Here is a 16,327-nt window from a genome sequence, read left to right on the forward strand (position 1 = left end):
GCTAATTCTGTCTGTTCATTAAATCTATCCAATTCCCTTGGTTCCTTGTTCCCTTTGTGTCTTCTTAAGTGCTTACATTGTTATAAATCTAAATGTCATCAGAATAATTAGCAAGCATACCATATCAAGTCAAGTCAAGTTTTGTTCCTCACTTGCACATAAAGTGCAGTGAAATAAATTTGCCAGCAGTGGTACAATAAAAAAAGAACACACAATATTATGGGGAACAAGGAAGTGTTGCCATCCACATTGTGAGCTTTCATTGTCCACAGCAATCTTTGAGCAGCATCTAAGTATAGCTCTGCTCTTTGCAAAGCAGTGGAGTGTCAGCATGTATCACCATGCAAGCTCCAACACAAGAGAGGTGTGAAAGATTATATGAAATACATTGCATCAGAGCTAAGCCTGATCTTATCTATATGGGTATAATTTTCAGAAGTAGTAAGAAGCTGAAACTCTGAAGGGATTCCACTTTACCATTATTCATCGGCATCAGTCCAATCATGGGCCCTCTTCTTTTTTTCTTACTTTCTCTCCTAACTTATTCCACACCACAGCCGACATAAGGACCATTTGAATCATGGATTTTGTCATTTGTACTCTGACAATCTTCACACATCTTCTTTTTAAAAAACACAATATTAAACAGACTAATGTTCCTAATTTAATGTTAGGGTATGTTATGTACATTCAGGATAGTAACATCTTTTCATCTTTAGCAGTCTTTCTTCATTTAAAATCATGCCACATTAAAGTGGCACAGTCAGTCGATGCTTTCTCAAATTTTACAATTATGGCATTATTCAGTTTACATTCACGATAAGATGTTCTGTTTCATTGTTCTGATTCATTGTTCTGTTTGGGACATTACAAGGATTGCAAGGATTACATGAAAATGTATTAGCCAAGTATGTAAGAACATACAAAAAATTTGATTTGCCATTTTCAGTCATACCAAGAAAAAAGCAACAAGACACACAACTACATAAAACATCAAATTTAACATAAACATTCACCACAGCGCACTGTGATGGAAGGCAATAAATTCCCTCATTTTCTCCCATGGTCAGAGCGATTGAACCATCTGCAGTCGGGGCGATCAAAGATCCCGCAGCCTGCGATCGGAACTCCCGCATCGGGGCCCTCGAAGCTCTGCGGTTGGAGCTCCCGAAGTCGGTTCCTAACCAACGGATCGCGAGCTCCACGATGTTAAGTCCGCATGCTCCCACAGTTGGAACTTTCGAGGTCGATCCCTGACAAAGGGACTGCCAGTTCCACGATGTTGTCCGCAAACTCCCGCGGTTGGAGTTCCCAAAGTCAATCCCCAGTAAGGGGCCGCCACGATGTTAGGGCGCAGCGCAGACGGAGATACGACACGGAAAAAGTCGCATTTCTGTAGAGGAAAGAGATTTTTTTAAAGTTTCCCTCACCCCCCACATAATACAACATCAAAAGATAAACTAATACATACATTTAACTAAAGACTAAAGACAACAAGAGAAGTAATAGACTATAGACAATAGACAATAGGTGCAGGAGTATGTCATTTGGCTCTTCGAGCCAGCACTGCCATTCAATGTGATCATAGCTGATCATCCACAATCAGTACCCCGTTCCTGCCTTCTCACCATGTCCCCTGACTCCGCTATTGTAAGGGACGAGACAGGCTGTGGGCGTGGCTGCCATCATACAATGCCACCTGCTGGTCAAATGAGAATAAAACACTCTTGACTCTTGAAATAGCTGTAGGTAGTCCTGTGAATCATCATGATCTTCCAGAAAACTTCAAACAAAATGTAAAGAGATAGAAACCAATATTTGAAACGAGCCTCGGTGAAACCCGTTATATTTGTTGTAGTTTTCTGGTTAGCTGTGACCCTGTCATGTGGCTTTCAATAGATGGAATAAACGTATGTTAGAAGGTTTTCACAAAGCTTGACCTTTGAAGAGATGAGATCAAAATGACTAAACCGCATCCGTTTGAGTATGGTATAAATCAACTGCAAAATACCTGAATTACAGTTAACAGAGGGATCCAAAGAACAGCTATGATGAAATTATTGAAGCACAGTCTTTTTCTTTTGCTTGCCATCTCCTTAACTCCAGCCTGTAAGTATTAAAATAAGCAACAGGTAAACTTCCTATATTTATATTAGGATTTATGTTATTGATACTTAAGTGAATATATTAACCCCAGCCCATTGTTTAATGAGTGAAGATACATTTTCAATGTCTGATGAATTAATATTTATCTTTCATATTTATCCAAATAGATATTTATTTCCCTGCATTTTTTCTTGTTAGTGTTGTAACATTAGTCGTACTCAACTAAGAGATTTTTTTCTGACAGAAATATGTCTTAGCATCAACTCTCCTTGTAAATGTACTTGCGATATGCAACCATAACATTTTTATTCCACCAGGATTAATGAAAAAACTGACAAGTGTAATTTGGATGGGCATAATTTAAATTTTCGGTGAACATGTAACATTGAATTTGCTGCCCAATATTCAGCTATAATTCACACCGAGTGCGGTGAGTGCCTGGAACATGCTGCCAGGTGGTGGTGGAGGCAGATACGACAGTATAGTTTAAATGGCTTTTGGATTAGCACATAGACTGATGCACTACAATGTGCAACAATGCTGAGAGCTTTATTCTCAACTGTTTCTTCCACTTTGCGCTATCCATTATACTTGAGTTTTACTTAATTGCTAGGTATGGTAGATCTGCTTTGTCAACCTTTGTCTCCTAATCTTATAACTGCAGTATTTATGTTTCCATCAGGTTATGTTTCTGGTAATGTTACTGGATTTCAAATGAAGATGGTTGCACGCCTTCTTGTTGGAGATAACAATTTTCTAGCCTTCTTTGGTGACACGTTATTAGCTCTTGCCAGCTGAAGCCTGGATGTGATCCAGGTCTTGCTGAATATGAGTACAGAACTACACACTGATTATCAGTAACGAACATCCCTGTAGCATCAAAAAATATATATTTTTTAAAAGTATCAATCTTATTTCAACAATATTAAAATAAATTACTTATTGTACATTTTACATAAAATAGTATCTTAGATTTAATGGTACGATTTACCTATGTAAGCAGCTGCACACAATAACTCTGTAATTCATTCACCACTTAAATGCTTGCCCTGCCATTGATGTCCACAGCACATAAATGAATAAAAATGACAAATGGAATAATGTTTCTAACCCTATATGTTACAGGTCATGGAGTGGAAATTATTGGAGGTCGAAAGGCTAAAGCCCACTCAAACCCTTACATGGTATCCATCCAAATATCTACGGACAACAAAATGTATAAACATTGGTGTGGAGGCGCTTTGATCAGTAAAAACTGGGTTCTCACTGCAGCGCATTGTAAACCGTAAGCTATGCCATGTAAAAGTGAAATATTACTTTAATGATAGTATGATAATGCTATAAACTGATGGTTCATTCTCCCATCCCACATGAAATTATTCATTTCAAACAGCATGATCATGCCATTAATGTAATGGACGTCAACACGTATTGGTTCCTATTTCCGTGAAAAGTACTCTTCTTTCAATTACACAAGTATAATCGAAGTACCTGCATTCCATTGTCCTGGTAGCCAAATAACAAAACAGACTTAAAAATGTGGAAATTGTCCATTTTGGCAGGAAAAGTAAAAAATGTGCACAAAAAGCCTCCGCCAGGGCCCTGGTTGGCTCGTCCTCTACTTCCCATGGCAACCTGGGATAGATTCCAGCTGGTCCTGGGGCTGTATCAACTCTTATGCGTCCCATAACATCTAACTCCTTCTCGTGTATTCATTATCACATTCTGTATATTACGGAAGATAATAGGATTCAATTACAATTAATTAAGATCTAGAGTATTCCTGCTAGATGCAGGAAGATTGTTCCCGATGTTGGGGAAGTCCAGAACAAGGGGTCACAATTTAAGGATAAGGGGGAAATCTTTTAGGACCGAGATGAGGAAAACTTTTTTCACACAGAGAGTGGTGAATCTCTGGAATTCTCTTCCATTGAAGGTAGTTGAGGCCAGTTCATTGGCTATATTTAAGAGGGAGTTAGATGTGGCCCTTGTGGCTCAAGGGATCAGGGGGTATGGAGAGAAGGCAGGTACGGGATACTGAGTTGGATGATCAGCCATGATCATATTGAATGGCGGTGCAGGCTCGAAGGGCCGAATTGCCTACTCCTGCACCTAATTTCTATGTTTCTATGTTTCTATCAATTGCATTTGAAAGTTGCTCATTATTACATTGGTGGTAACTTCCAACAGAAATAGTGTTCCAGACTCTCCCTTCAGAGGTGATCATCTCTTGGAAGTTGCTAGTTTATTAGCTGTTTAGCCTGATTTTACACGCTGCTGGATGTTTGATTTTTTTTTTGCTTGACGAATATCTGGTAATTGTCTTTTTTTTAAATGAAGCATTATTAACTTTCTTTTTGATTCTTTTAGTACAAATCTCAAGTGGAAATCTCAAGTGGTTCTTGGAACACATTCTCTTTCACAGAATAAGAAGAGTAAACAAACAGTTCCTATCATGGAATGGATTGACTATGGAAAGTTCAACAAGAAAACTGCAATCGATGACATAATTTTGGTGAAAGTATGAATTCTCTTTCTTGCTCATCGTGTATAAAATCCTTAATTTACTAAGACAGCAACTTTCATTTTACAGAAAAATAACCTCTTTGACGAAAAGTCAAAAGTTAATATGGATATACCTTCAATCTGTTGTCTGGATGTCACCTTCGTTAGTCCTTTCCTTCTTAAAACATAAAAACGTTTACAGCAAAGAACATTGGGAAAAGTACACGTGATATTTTCTTTCATGTCTTTAGTCCACAGTAACTTAGCAATGTGTAATAATTCCTAATGTGATCTGTCTCTGTGCACAGCCAGAATCTTCTTGATAGTCAGCCACTGAATCCTTCAAGGAAGAAACCTTTTTCAATTAGTGAAGCCTAACATTGTGTATCAAAAGTTTGATCAGATAGAAGTTCCTGCAGATAAATTCTGAACAAATACTTTCTGATCTTCAAAAGGGGATCAAGCAGCAATTAACTTACCCTTTCTCCTATTTGCACTACACACTTATAACTTCAAAATACATTTTAACAATATGCAACATAATAATGGGTAGCCGAAAGATGTGTTTCCATTTAGCATCTCCCTGTAATGATATGTTTAAAATATTCTCGACTGTTATAACTAATTGTTATTTATACCACAGCTGGGGGGTAACGTCAAGTTCAACAAAGATGTGAAAGCGCTCAAACTACCGAAAACAAAGGTCACTGATGTGAAACCTGGGACTTCCTGCTCAGTGGCAGGATGGGGGACAACAAGTACATGCTCAAAAATTCATTCTGACACACTTCAAGAAGTGAAGCTAAAAGTAATAGATCGTAAAACATGCAACAGCAAGGACTATTACAATCACAAACCTAATGTAACCCAGGACATGATCTGTGTTGGCGACAGTAAAGGCAGAGGAGATTCTTGTCAGGTGAGTGTGCTATTTAGCATTGTTATCAGTAAAATGACAATAAAGCTCTCAGTGCGTGTGTGTGGTGTGTGTGTGTGTGTGTGTGTGTGTGTGTGGTGTGTTGTGTGTGTGTGTGTGTGTGTGTGTGTGTGTGTTATCAGTGTGTGTGTGTGTGTGTGTGTGTGTGTGTGTGTGTGTGTGTGTAACATCTCCACAGGATCTATAGATTGAAATGTTCCATCCTTCCTCTGGCCTTAATCAGATTCCATTATCTCATCATCCTGGCAGATTCTTGCTTGAGGTATGAGAACTCTGTTAAAGAGACTGGTAACAGAAAGGATGAGGCTGGTCTTGAATCTGGTGCTGCATGCTTTCAATCTTTTATATCTTCTGCCTCATGGGAGATGCATCATCGAAAGCTTTCTACCTATATCCTAGTTGTGGATACATCTCAGTAAAGAGTTATTTGAGACATGAAAAATCAAAAAAATGTTTCAAGAAAGCAACCCAAAATTACTATCCTCTCAAGAAAGCTAAGAACAGGCAATAAAATCTGCCAAACGAGGGCTTATGGGACTAGCCTAAATAAACATTTTAGTCGGTAAGCACAAATTGGGCCAAGGGGCCTGTTCCTGTGCTGTATAACTCTGACTCTCTGACACTCACAGAGAGTATTCTGAAATGTACTAAGGGCCTGTCCCACTTAGGCGATTATTTAGGAGACGACAGGCGACTAGGCTGTCGCCACATGGTCGCCGGGGTGTCGCTTGTATCATCTCGTCAGTTGCCCAAAGAGTCATAGAATCTTTCTGGTCGCCGCAGAATTTTGAAATGTTTCAAAACTTTTTGGCGACCATTGTCTTGACGCCAATGGGTGTAGCCTGAAGTAAACTGATGTAGGTGGTGACGGCAGGATGATCTAGGATGTGTCCAGGATGATCTAGGATGTTACCCGGATGATAAAGGTAGTTACCAATGATGACATCGGTGGATTCCAATTGTATGTTAAAGTTATATTATAGATAATTTAAATTTTAATAGTATTATAATATTTTTGCATGCACAGTTGTATGTTAAAGTTATATAACAGATAATTTAAATTTTAATAGTATTATAATATTTTTGTATGCACCGTTGTATGTCGTAGCGGCGTATAGTCACCGTTTTTTCGGCGCTCTGCAGCGACTATGACAGTCGCCTAAAAAATCGCCTAAGTGGGACAGGCCCTTTTGGCATAAAGGGGAGATGGAACTAATATGGATAGACACAAAGTGCTAGAGTACCTCAGCAGGTCAGGCAGCATCTCTGGAGATGGGGGGTGGGTGACATTTTGGGTCGGAGTCCTTTTTCAGACTGTTGCCAGCCTGAAAACCACTGAAGAAGGGACCCAACCCAAAATGTCACCCATCCTTTTTCTCCAGAGATGCCGCCAGACACGCTGAGTGACTCCAGCCCTTTGTGTCTATCTTTGGTATAAACTAGCATCTGCAGTTCTTTGTTTCTACATTGGGATTAGTCTGGAGATGTTCCATTTGGTTGGCGTGGATGATTTGGGTCAATTTCCATGCTGCGAGATTCTTCAATTCAATAATCCTATGAAAAGATTGAAAGCCAAAAAGGTTAAGGGAAATGTGGGTGCCTGGATACAAAAATGGATCAGTGAAAGGAAACAAAAGGTTTGCATTGGATGATCAGATTTTGGGCTCAGGGTACAGTTTGCAGTGATGTGTCAATCAGGCCATTTTGGAGACATTCACATATTTCAAAAGTTATAAACCACCTGGATTCATTTATGAAGAGCAGCATTATACAGCTTCCAGATGACAAGTGATTTGACAGATCTTGATGAGTTAGTTGTAGATTTCAGGATGACACATGGTGGAAAGAGGAGATTCAAGGCATTGGGAGTTGGGGGAATAAGTGCTACACCTTTAAATGGTAGCACTTATTAAATGTCACCTTTAAAAGGTAGCACCTCATATTTTGCTTGGGTAGTTTTCACCACAGCAGTATGCAGATTGACCTCTCCAATTTCAGGTAGTCCTTGCTCTCTCCCTCTTTCCCCTCCCCTTCCCAGCTCTCCCACAAGCCTACTGTCTCCGCATCTTCCTTTCTTTTCCCCGCCACCCCTAACATTAGTCTAAGAAGTGACTTGACCCAAAATGTCACCTATTCCTTCTCTCCATAGATGCTGCTCCACCTGCTGAGTTTCTCCGGCATTTTTGTCTACCTTCCATTTTTTTCCAGCATCTGCAGTTCCTTCTTAAACCTTTAAAGGATTATTGGTTAGCTATAAATGGGATAATTTTGAAAGGAAGCTCCATGCCAGATGCTGTGCATGACTTGATCCCATCATCCACAATGCTCACACACCCCATCTAATCTGTCTTGGAAATGGAGTTGTGGGCACGGTAACATTTAAGAAGGGAGGGAGAGAGAAAACGGGGAATTACAGACCAGTTAGTCTAACATCGGTAGTGGGGAAACTGCTAGAGTCAGTTATTAAAGATGGGATAGCAGCACATTTGGAAAGTGGTGAAATCATTGGACAAAGTCAGCATGGATTTACAAAAGGTAAATCATGTCTGACGAATCTTATAGAATTTTTCGAGGATGTAACTAGTAGCGTGGATAGGGGAGAACCAGTGGATGTGGTGTATCTGGACTTCCAGAAGGCTTTCGACAAGGTCCCACATAAGAGATTAGTATACAAACTTAAAGCACACAGCATTGGGGGTTCAGTATTGATGTGGATAGAGAACTGGCTGGCAAACAGGAAGCAAAGGGTAGGAGTAAACGGGTCCTTTTCACAATGGCAGGCAGTGACTAGTGGGGTACCGCAAGGCTGAGTGCTGGGACCCCAGCTATTTACAATATATATTAATGATCTGGATGAGGGAATTGAAGGCAATATCTCCAAGTTTGCGGATGACACTAAGCTGGGGGGCAGTGTTAGCTGTGAGGAGGATGCTAGGAGACTGTAAGGTGACTTGGATAGGCTGGGTGAGTGGGAAAATGTTTGGCAGATGCAGGATAATGTGGATAAATGTGAGGTTATCCATTTTGGTGGCAAAAACAGGAAAGCAGACTATTATCTAAATGGTGGCCGACTAGGAAAAGGGGAGATGCAGCGAGACCTGGGTGTCATGGTACACCAGTCATTGAAAGTAGGCATGCAGGTGCAGCAGGCAGTGAAGAAAGCGAATGGTATGTTAGCTTTCATAGCAAAAGGATTTGAGTATAGGAGCAGGGAGGTTCTACTGCAGTTGTACAGGGTCTTGGTGAGACCACACCTGGAGAATTGCGTACAGTTTTGGTCTCCAAATCTGAGGAAGGACATTATTGCCATAGAGGGAGTGCAGAGAAGGTTCACCAGACTGATTCCTGGGATGTCAGGACTTCCATATGAAGAAAGACTGGATAGACTTGGTTTATACTCTCTAGAATTTAGGAGATTGAGAGGGAATCTTATAGAAACTTACAAAATTCTTAAGGAGTTGGACAGGCTAGATGCAGGAATATTGCTCCCGATGTTGGGGAAGTCCAGGACAAGGGGTCACAGCTTAAGGATAAGGGGGAAATCCTTTAAAACCGAGATGAGAAGAACTTTTTTCACACAGAGAGTGGTGAATCTCTGGAACTCTCTGCCACAGAGGGTAGTCGAGGCCAGTTCATTGGCTATATTTATGAGGGAGTTAGATGTGGCCCTTGTGGCTAAGGGGATCAGAGGGTATGGAGAGAAGGCTGGTACGGGATACTGAGTTGGATGATCAGCCATGATCATATTGAATGGCGGTGCAGGCTCGAAGGGCCGAATGGCCTACTCCTGCACCTAATTTCTATGTTTCTATGTTTCTAACTTTAAGCTGTCCGAAGACAAGCAGACAGGTTCTGTATATTTAGCACTCAGGCATATGACCCAAAGGACTTGATGTTTGCAACAGTCTCCACATTTCTTTGAAGATCAGAGACATTTAAAAGCTCTGTCATTTCATTATTGTCATTTGATGTTTTTTTCTCTTCCAGGGTGATTCAGGTGGCCCTTTGATATGCAACAAAAAGTACACTGGGATAGTGTCGTATGGTGAGGGATGTGCCAATCCCAAAAAACCTGGAATTTATACTTTATTAACAAAGAAATATCTTGATTGGATTAATAAAATGATAGGGGTGCAGGCTTACAATATGACCGCTGAAGTACTGTATTGAGTAATCCGCATGCTGCTTCACTCTGCTTTGCCAACAAATTTCACCTGGCCCACATCTAACAATGGCCCGTTTACTTTATCATCGTAACTTTTTTGCATATCTTTCATTAATTTGTCCTATATCTCTCTATATCACCGTCTATATCTCTCTTTCCGTTTCCCCTGACTTTCAGTCTGAAGAAGGGTCTCGACCCGAGACGTTACCTATTTCTTTTCTCCAGAGATGCTGACTGACCTTTGAATTACTCCAGCTTTTTGTGTCTCTCTTCAGTTTAAATCAGCATCTGCAGTATCTTCCTGCACATGATGCTCAATTAATTGGCTTAGAGAACCAGCAGGCTTCCATCCATGTCCTGAGTACATTGTATAATATTTTACCGCAAAATGCAATAAAAACTCGAATTGTGACATTTCTTGTCTTGTGAAGTTTCTTATTTTCTGAAGTAAATGACACGTTGTAAAAGTGAACTGAATCATAAATACCTGTAAATTAATTCCTACAGTTCAGCAATATGGTTGGTATGTTTTGAACCATACACACCCCTAGAGATATTTAAAATCAACGTCAAAATATCAAGTAACTTTGAAAACTTGGAAATCATTGGATGGGAGTAGAATTAGGCCATTCGGCCCATCAAGTCTACACCGCCATTCAATCATGGCTGATCGATCTCTCCCTCTAAATCCCATTCTCCTGCCTTCTCCTCGTAACCCCTGACACCGATACTAATCAAGAATCCATCTCTGCTTTAAAAATAACCATTGACTTGGCCTCTAAAGGCAAAGAATTCCACAGATTCACCATCCTCTGACTAAAGGAATTCCTTCTCATCTCCTTCCTAAAGGAACATCCTTTAACTCTGAAATCAGATGCTGCAGCTAGGGAGAGGGTCAAAGGGCACTCATGTGGGAGGCTGCATTTGAAATGAGCAGCTGTGAATGGAGTCAAATTTAAGAAAAGCATTTGAGGCCAGCAAAGTGGTGCAGCTGGTAGACCCACTGCCTCACAGCGCCAGAGACGTTAGGTCGATGCTGTCCTTGGTTGCTGTCTGTAAGGAGTTTGTACAGTCTTTCTGTGACCACATGGGTTTCATCCGGATGCTCCAGTTTCTGCCCACATGCCAAAGACATGAGTATTTGTCTGTAAATTGCACCCAGTTTGTAGGGAGTGGATACGAAAGTGGGATTTAATTGAACTAGTTAACAGGTCAGCGTGCACTCAGTGGGCCGAAGGTCTTCTTTGCACGTTGTGTCTTTAAAAATGATGCAATGTGCAGCTGTCACCCCATATGTGGGTTTAGCACAAGAGCAAGCAACCAAAGGTATTTCTAGGTTTAGGTTTATTATTGTCACATGCATTGAGGTACTGTGAAAAGCTTTGTTTTGCATGCTATCCAAAGAGATCATTTCTACCATACATAGACATAATCAGTTTAAACTCAAATGCAATATATGGAGCAATGCTATGATAATTGATATTATATTGCCAGCTATGATAATAACCTCCTCACAAAATTAAATGTATTGCTTAGACAAGGCTTACCTTATAAGTGCACACTAGCTTTCTCTCACTGATTTATATTTCTCAGCAAATGTGCCTCTCAGGGCATGTTCAATTAATTTTGCCACAGTTAAAAAATCTAATATTTGTTTCCTCTCCGGAAACCATCTTAAACGATAACATATTATTTACAAATTGTCAGTCCAAGAGGATAATTCCTGTATCAAGTAAATCTTGAAATACCACCCTCCAGAGGAATCAATTGCAGAAAATTAATCTCTTTTATCTCATTAATTTCTGCTAAATCTAACGTTGATTCAAGCTCGTACTCATTTTTGATGGTGAAGTCATATCTAGCATGGCTTGTCCTTTCCAATGAAGAAAATATTGTTCTGAAGAATCAGCCACATAATTAGGGGTGGTACAGTGGCACAGAGGTGATGACTCACAGCTCCCAGAGACCCAGCTTTTTTGTGTGACCCAACTTCCATCCTGACTGTATGGAATTAGCACATTCTGTTCCGCAGGGGTCGGCGTTCGTCGTAGATCTGGTGCGTTTCATGTTATATGTTAATGGATGAAGGAATTGATGGTTGTGTGGCCAAGTTTACAGATGATTCGAATACAGTGGAAGGGCAGGTAGTATTGAGGAAGCAGGGAGGCTGCAGAAGAACTTGGACAGGTTGGGAAAGTGGGCAAAGAAATGGCAAATGGAATGCAGTGCAGCGAACTGTATGGTCATGGACTTTTGTAGAAGGAATAAAAGCGTAGACTACTTTCTAAATATGGAGAATATTCAGAAATTATAGGAGTAAAGGAGCTTGGTAGTGCTAGTGCAGGATTCCCAATAGGTTAGAATATAAAAGCAGGAATGTAATGCTCAGGCTTTATCGGGTGTTGGTGAGGCCACATTTGAAATATGATGAGCAGTTTTGGCCCCATATCTGAGGATGTGTTGCCTTTGCAGCGGGTCTAGAGGAAGTTTACGAGATTAATCCCGGGAATGATTGGGTTAATAGATGAAAAGCATTTAGAGTCATAGTCATAGAGTGATACAGTCTGGAAACAGGCCCTTCGGCCCAACTTGCACACACTGGCCAACATGTCCCAGCACACTAGTCCCACTTGCCTGCGCATACCCCTCCAAGCCTGTCCGATCCATGTACCTGTCTAACTGTTTCTTAAACAATGGGATAGTACCAGCCACAATTACCTCCTCTGGCAGCTTGTACTATACACCCACCACACTTAATGTAAAAACGTTACCCCTCGGATTCCTATTAAATATTTTCCCCTTCACCTTGAACCTATGTCGTCTGCTCCTCGATTCCCCTACTCTGGGCAAGAGACTGAATATCTACCTGATCTATTCCTCTCATGATTTTGTACACCCCTATTAGATCACCCTCATCCTCCTGCGCTCCAAGGAATAGAGACCCAGCCTACTCAACCTCTCCCTATAACTCACACCTTCTAGTCCTGGCAACATTCTCATAAATCTTTTCTGAACCCTTTCAAGCTTAACAATATCTTTCATATAACATGGTGCTCAGAACTGAATGCAATATTCTAAATGCAGTCTCACCAACATCTTATACAACTGCAACATGACCTCCCAACTTCTATAATCAATACTCTGACTGATGAAGGCCAATGTGCCAAAAGCCTTTTTGACCACTTTATCTACCTGCAATTCAACCTTCAAGGAACCATGCACCTGCACTCCTAGATCCCTCTACTCTACAACGCTCCCCAGAGGCCTACCATTCACTGTGTTTAATCCTGCCCTTGTTAGACGTTCCAAGATGCAACACCTCACATGTCTCTGTATTAAATTTCATCAACCATTCCTCAGCCCACCTGGCCAATCGAACAAGATCCTGCTGCAATCTTTCACAACCATCTTCACTATCTGCAAATCCATTTACTTTTGTATCATCAGCAAACTTGCTAATCTTGCCCAGTATGCTCTCATCCAAATCATTGAAACATAGAAACATAAAAACATAGAAACATAGAAAAGAGGTGCAAGAGGAGCCCATTCGACCCTTTGAGCCAGCACCGCCATTCATTGTGATCATGGCTGATCGTCCCCTATCAATAACCCGTGCCTGCCTTCACCCCATATCCCTTGACTCCACTAGCCCCTAGAGCTCTATCTATCTCACTCTTAAATCCATCTAGTGATTTGGCCTCCACTGCTCTCTGTGGCAGGGAATTCCATAAATTCACAACTCTCTGGGTGAAAAAGCTTTTTCTCACCACAGTCTTAAATGACCTCCCCTTTATTCTAAGACTGTGGCCCCTGGTTCTGGACTCGCCCAACATTGGGAACATTTTTCCTGCATCTAGCTTGTCCAGTCCTTTTATAATTTTATATGTTCCCACTCATCCTTCTAAACTCCAGTGAATACAAGCCTAGTCTTTTCAATCTTTTCTCATATGACAGTCCCACCTTCCCAGGGATCAATCTCGTGAACCTACGCTGCACTGCCTCAATCACAAGGATGTCCTTCCTCAAATTAGGAGCTGCTGCCTCAAGTGTTGGAGCCTGCCTCCGTCCAGAAGCGCATACGGGAAAGACATGACGTCCAACGGCAGTCCCACGACAGGTCGTGCAAACCCCTTAAGCCTTTGCTGCCAGGACAGGTCGTTCGGCTGCAGACTGCCAGCGGCTATTCCCGTCCCATTAAAGGCTGGTGTAAAGTACAAGTGTGTTTGATCACTTATTTACAAAAATTGTACACAATACTCCAGATGTGGTCTCACCAGAGCCCTATACAACTGCAGAAGAACCTCTTTACTCCTATACAGAAATCCTCTTGTTATGAAGGCCAACATTCCATTAGCTTTCGTCACTGCCTGCTGTACCTGTAAGCCAACATTCAGTGACCGGTGTACAAGGACACCCAGGTCTCGCTGCACCTCCCCCTTACCTAACCTAACCTAACCTAATTGATGTAGATGACAAACAGTAACAGGCACAGCATCGAAAGCTGAGACATACCACTAGTCACTGGCCTCCAGTCTGAAAAGCAACCTTCCACCATCACTCTCTGCTTCCTTCCATGGAGCCAATTTGCTATCCATTGAGCTATCTCTCCTTGGATCTCATGCGATTTAACCTTCAAGAGCAGCCTACCACGCGGAACCTTGTCGAATCCATGTACGCAACATCTACAGTTCTGCCCTCATCGACCGTTTTGGTCACATCTTCAAAAAAATCAATCAGATTTGTGAGACATGACCTCCCACGTACAAAACCGTGCTGACTAACCCTATTCAGCCCTTGCCCATCCAAATGCCTGTATAACCTATCCCTCAGAATAATCTCCAGTAACTTTCCAACTGCAGATGTTAAGCTCACTATAGTTCCCAGCAGCCCTTCTTGAAAAGAGGCACAACATTTGCCACTCTCCAGTCTTCGGGCACCTCTCCTGTATTCAAGGATGATTCATGAATTTCAACCAGTGCTCCCGCAATTTCCTCTCTAGTTTCCCGCAATGTCCTTGGATATATCTGATCAGGCCCTTGAGATTTGTCCACCTTCATACATGACAGTACCTTCAGTCTTCTTCGACGGTAACACTGACTGCTCTCAAGACACTTCCAGTGACTGACACAAGTTCCTCCGTCCTACTGTCTTTCTCCTCGGTAAATACAGAGGACAAATACTAATTGAGGACCTTGCCCATCTCCTGTGGCTCCACAGAGAGGTGACCGCTTTGATTCCTGAGAGGTCCCACTCTCTCTTGTTACCCTTTTCCCCCTTATGTATTTATAAAATCTCTTGGGATTGTCTTTAATAGTACCCACCAGAAATATCTCCTTGCCCCTTTTTCCCTTCTGATCTCCATTTTCAATTTATTCCTTGGTTCCTGAAACTCCTCCAGGGATGCACTTGATCTCAACTACCTGCCCCATGCATCTTTGTTTTTGACCAATGCCTCAATTTCCCTCATCAACTATGCTTCCTTACATTTGCCTGATTTGCCCTTCACTCTAACGGGGACGTACATATCCGGAGCTTTTGTCAGCACACTTTTAAAAACATCCCATTTGGCCGATGTTCATTTCCCCTAAATAACTTGCTCCAGTCAACTTGAGCGAGACCTTCTCTCATACCCTCAAAGTTGGCCTTACCTCAGTTGAGCATTTTAACACATGCTCCCTCTCCATCCCTATCCATAACTATCATACACCTAATCGAACTGTGGTCACTGGTCTCAAAAGGCTCCTCCACAAACACTTCATTAACTTGCCGTTCCCAATTTCCCAATACTAGATCCAGTGTTGCCCTCTACGTGTGGGGGCCTCTACATGCTGCTTAAGAAAACTTTCCATTGCACTCCATTTAAACCCTTCACTATGATGTTCCCAGTCAATATTGGGAAAGTTAAAATCCCCTACTACAACAAACTTATTTGACATGCAGCTGTCTGCAATTTCCTGGCATATTTGTTCTTCTAATTCCCATTGACTATACAGGGTCTGTAGTGCACCCCCAACAAGGTGATCATCCCATTCTTGTCCCGCAGCTCCACCCATATAGCCTCTAGACGAACCGACCGTAATGTCACCTCTGACCACAGCCGTGGCATCTTCCTTAACCAACAATGCAAACCCCCGCCCCCCTCTATTTCCATCACCCCTGTCTCTCCTGAAGCTCCTGTATCCCAGAACATTGAGCTGCCAGTCCTGCCCCTCCCTTAGCCAGGTTTCAGTCATGGCTACAACGTCCCAGCCGCTCGTACCTATCCAGGTCCTGAACTCATCTGGCTCAAACGTCAGGCCCTTGCCTTAAAATACAATTATGTGCAGTTTAAACCAACCCACTTTCCTCGCCCTCCGCCTTTCACCTGCCTATTATGTCCACTAACCTTTCCCCACACCACCCTCCATACCAACTTTTAGCCTCTCACTTGCCTCTGTCCTGTACTAGATACCACCCCCCTGCCAATCTAGTTTAAACCCTCCCGTGTAGCATTAGCAAACCTGCCCACCAGGATATTGTTCCCCCTCCAGTTAAGGTGCAACACATCCCTTTTGTACATGTCACCCCTGCTCCAGAAGAGATCCCAGTGATCCAAAAATCTAAATCCCTGCCCC

The 16,327-nt window shown here is 41.9% G+C and overlaps 1 protein-coding gene across 1 annotated transcript in view; it reads left to right on the forward strand.

The window, feature by feature from the left end:
• The window catches only part of LOC129702625 (transmembrane protease serine 9-like), a 58,030-nt gene extending 47,905 nt beyond the window's left edge, over positions 1 to 10,125 (forward strand). Inside the window, exons 11-15 of the mRNA XM_055644871.1 lie at positions 1,091 to 1,172; positions 3,232 to 3,391; positions 4,477 to 4,627; positions 5,255 to 5,530; positions 9,536 to 10,125. Coding sequence (XP_055500846.1) covers positions 1,091 to 1,172; positions 3,232 to 3,391; positions 4,477 to 4,627; positions 5,255 to 5,530; positions 9,536 to 9,718 — 852 coding nt within the window. The 3' untranslated portion in view covers positions 9,719 to 10,125. The remainder of the gene's footprint in view (positions 1 to 1,090; positions 1,173 to 3,231; positions 3,392 to 4,476; positions 4,628 to 5,254; positions 5,531 to 9,535) is intronic.
• Positions 10,126 to 16,327: the final 6,202 nt, after the last annotated feature.

Source organism: Leucoraja erinacea, chromosome 1, assembly GCF_028641065.1.
Source record: "Leucoraja erinacea ecotype New England chromosome 1, Leri_hhj_1, whole genome shotgun sequence".
NCBI lineage: Eukaryota > Metazoa > Chordata > Chondrichthyes > Rajiformes > Rajidae > Leucoraja > Leucoraja erinaceus.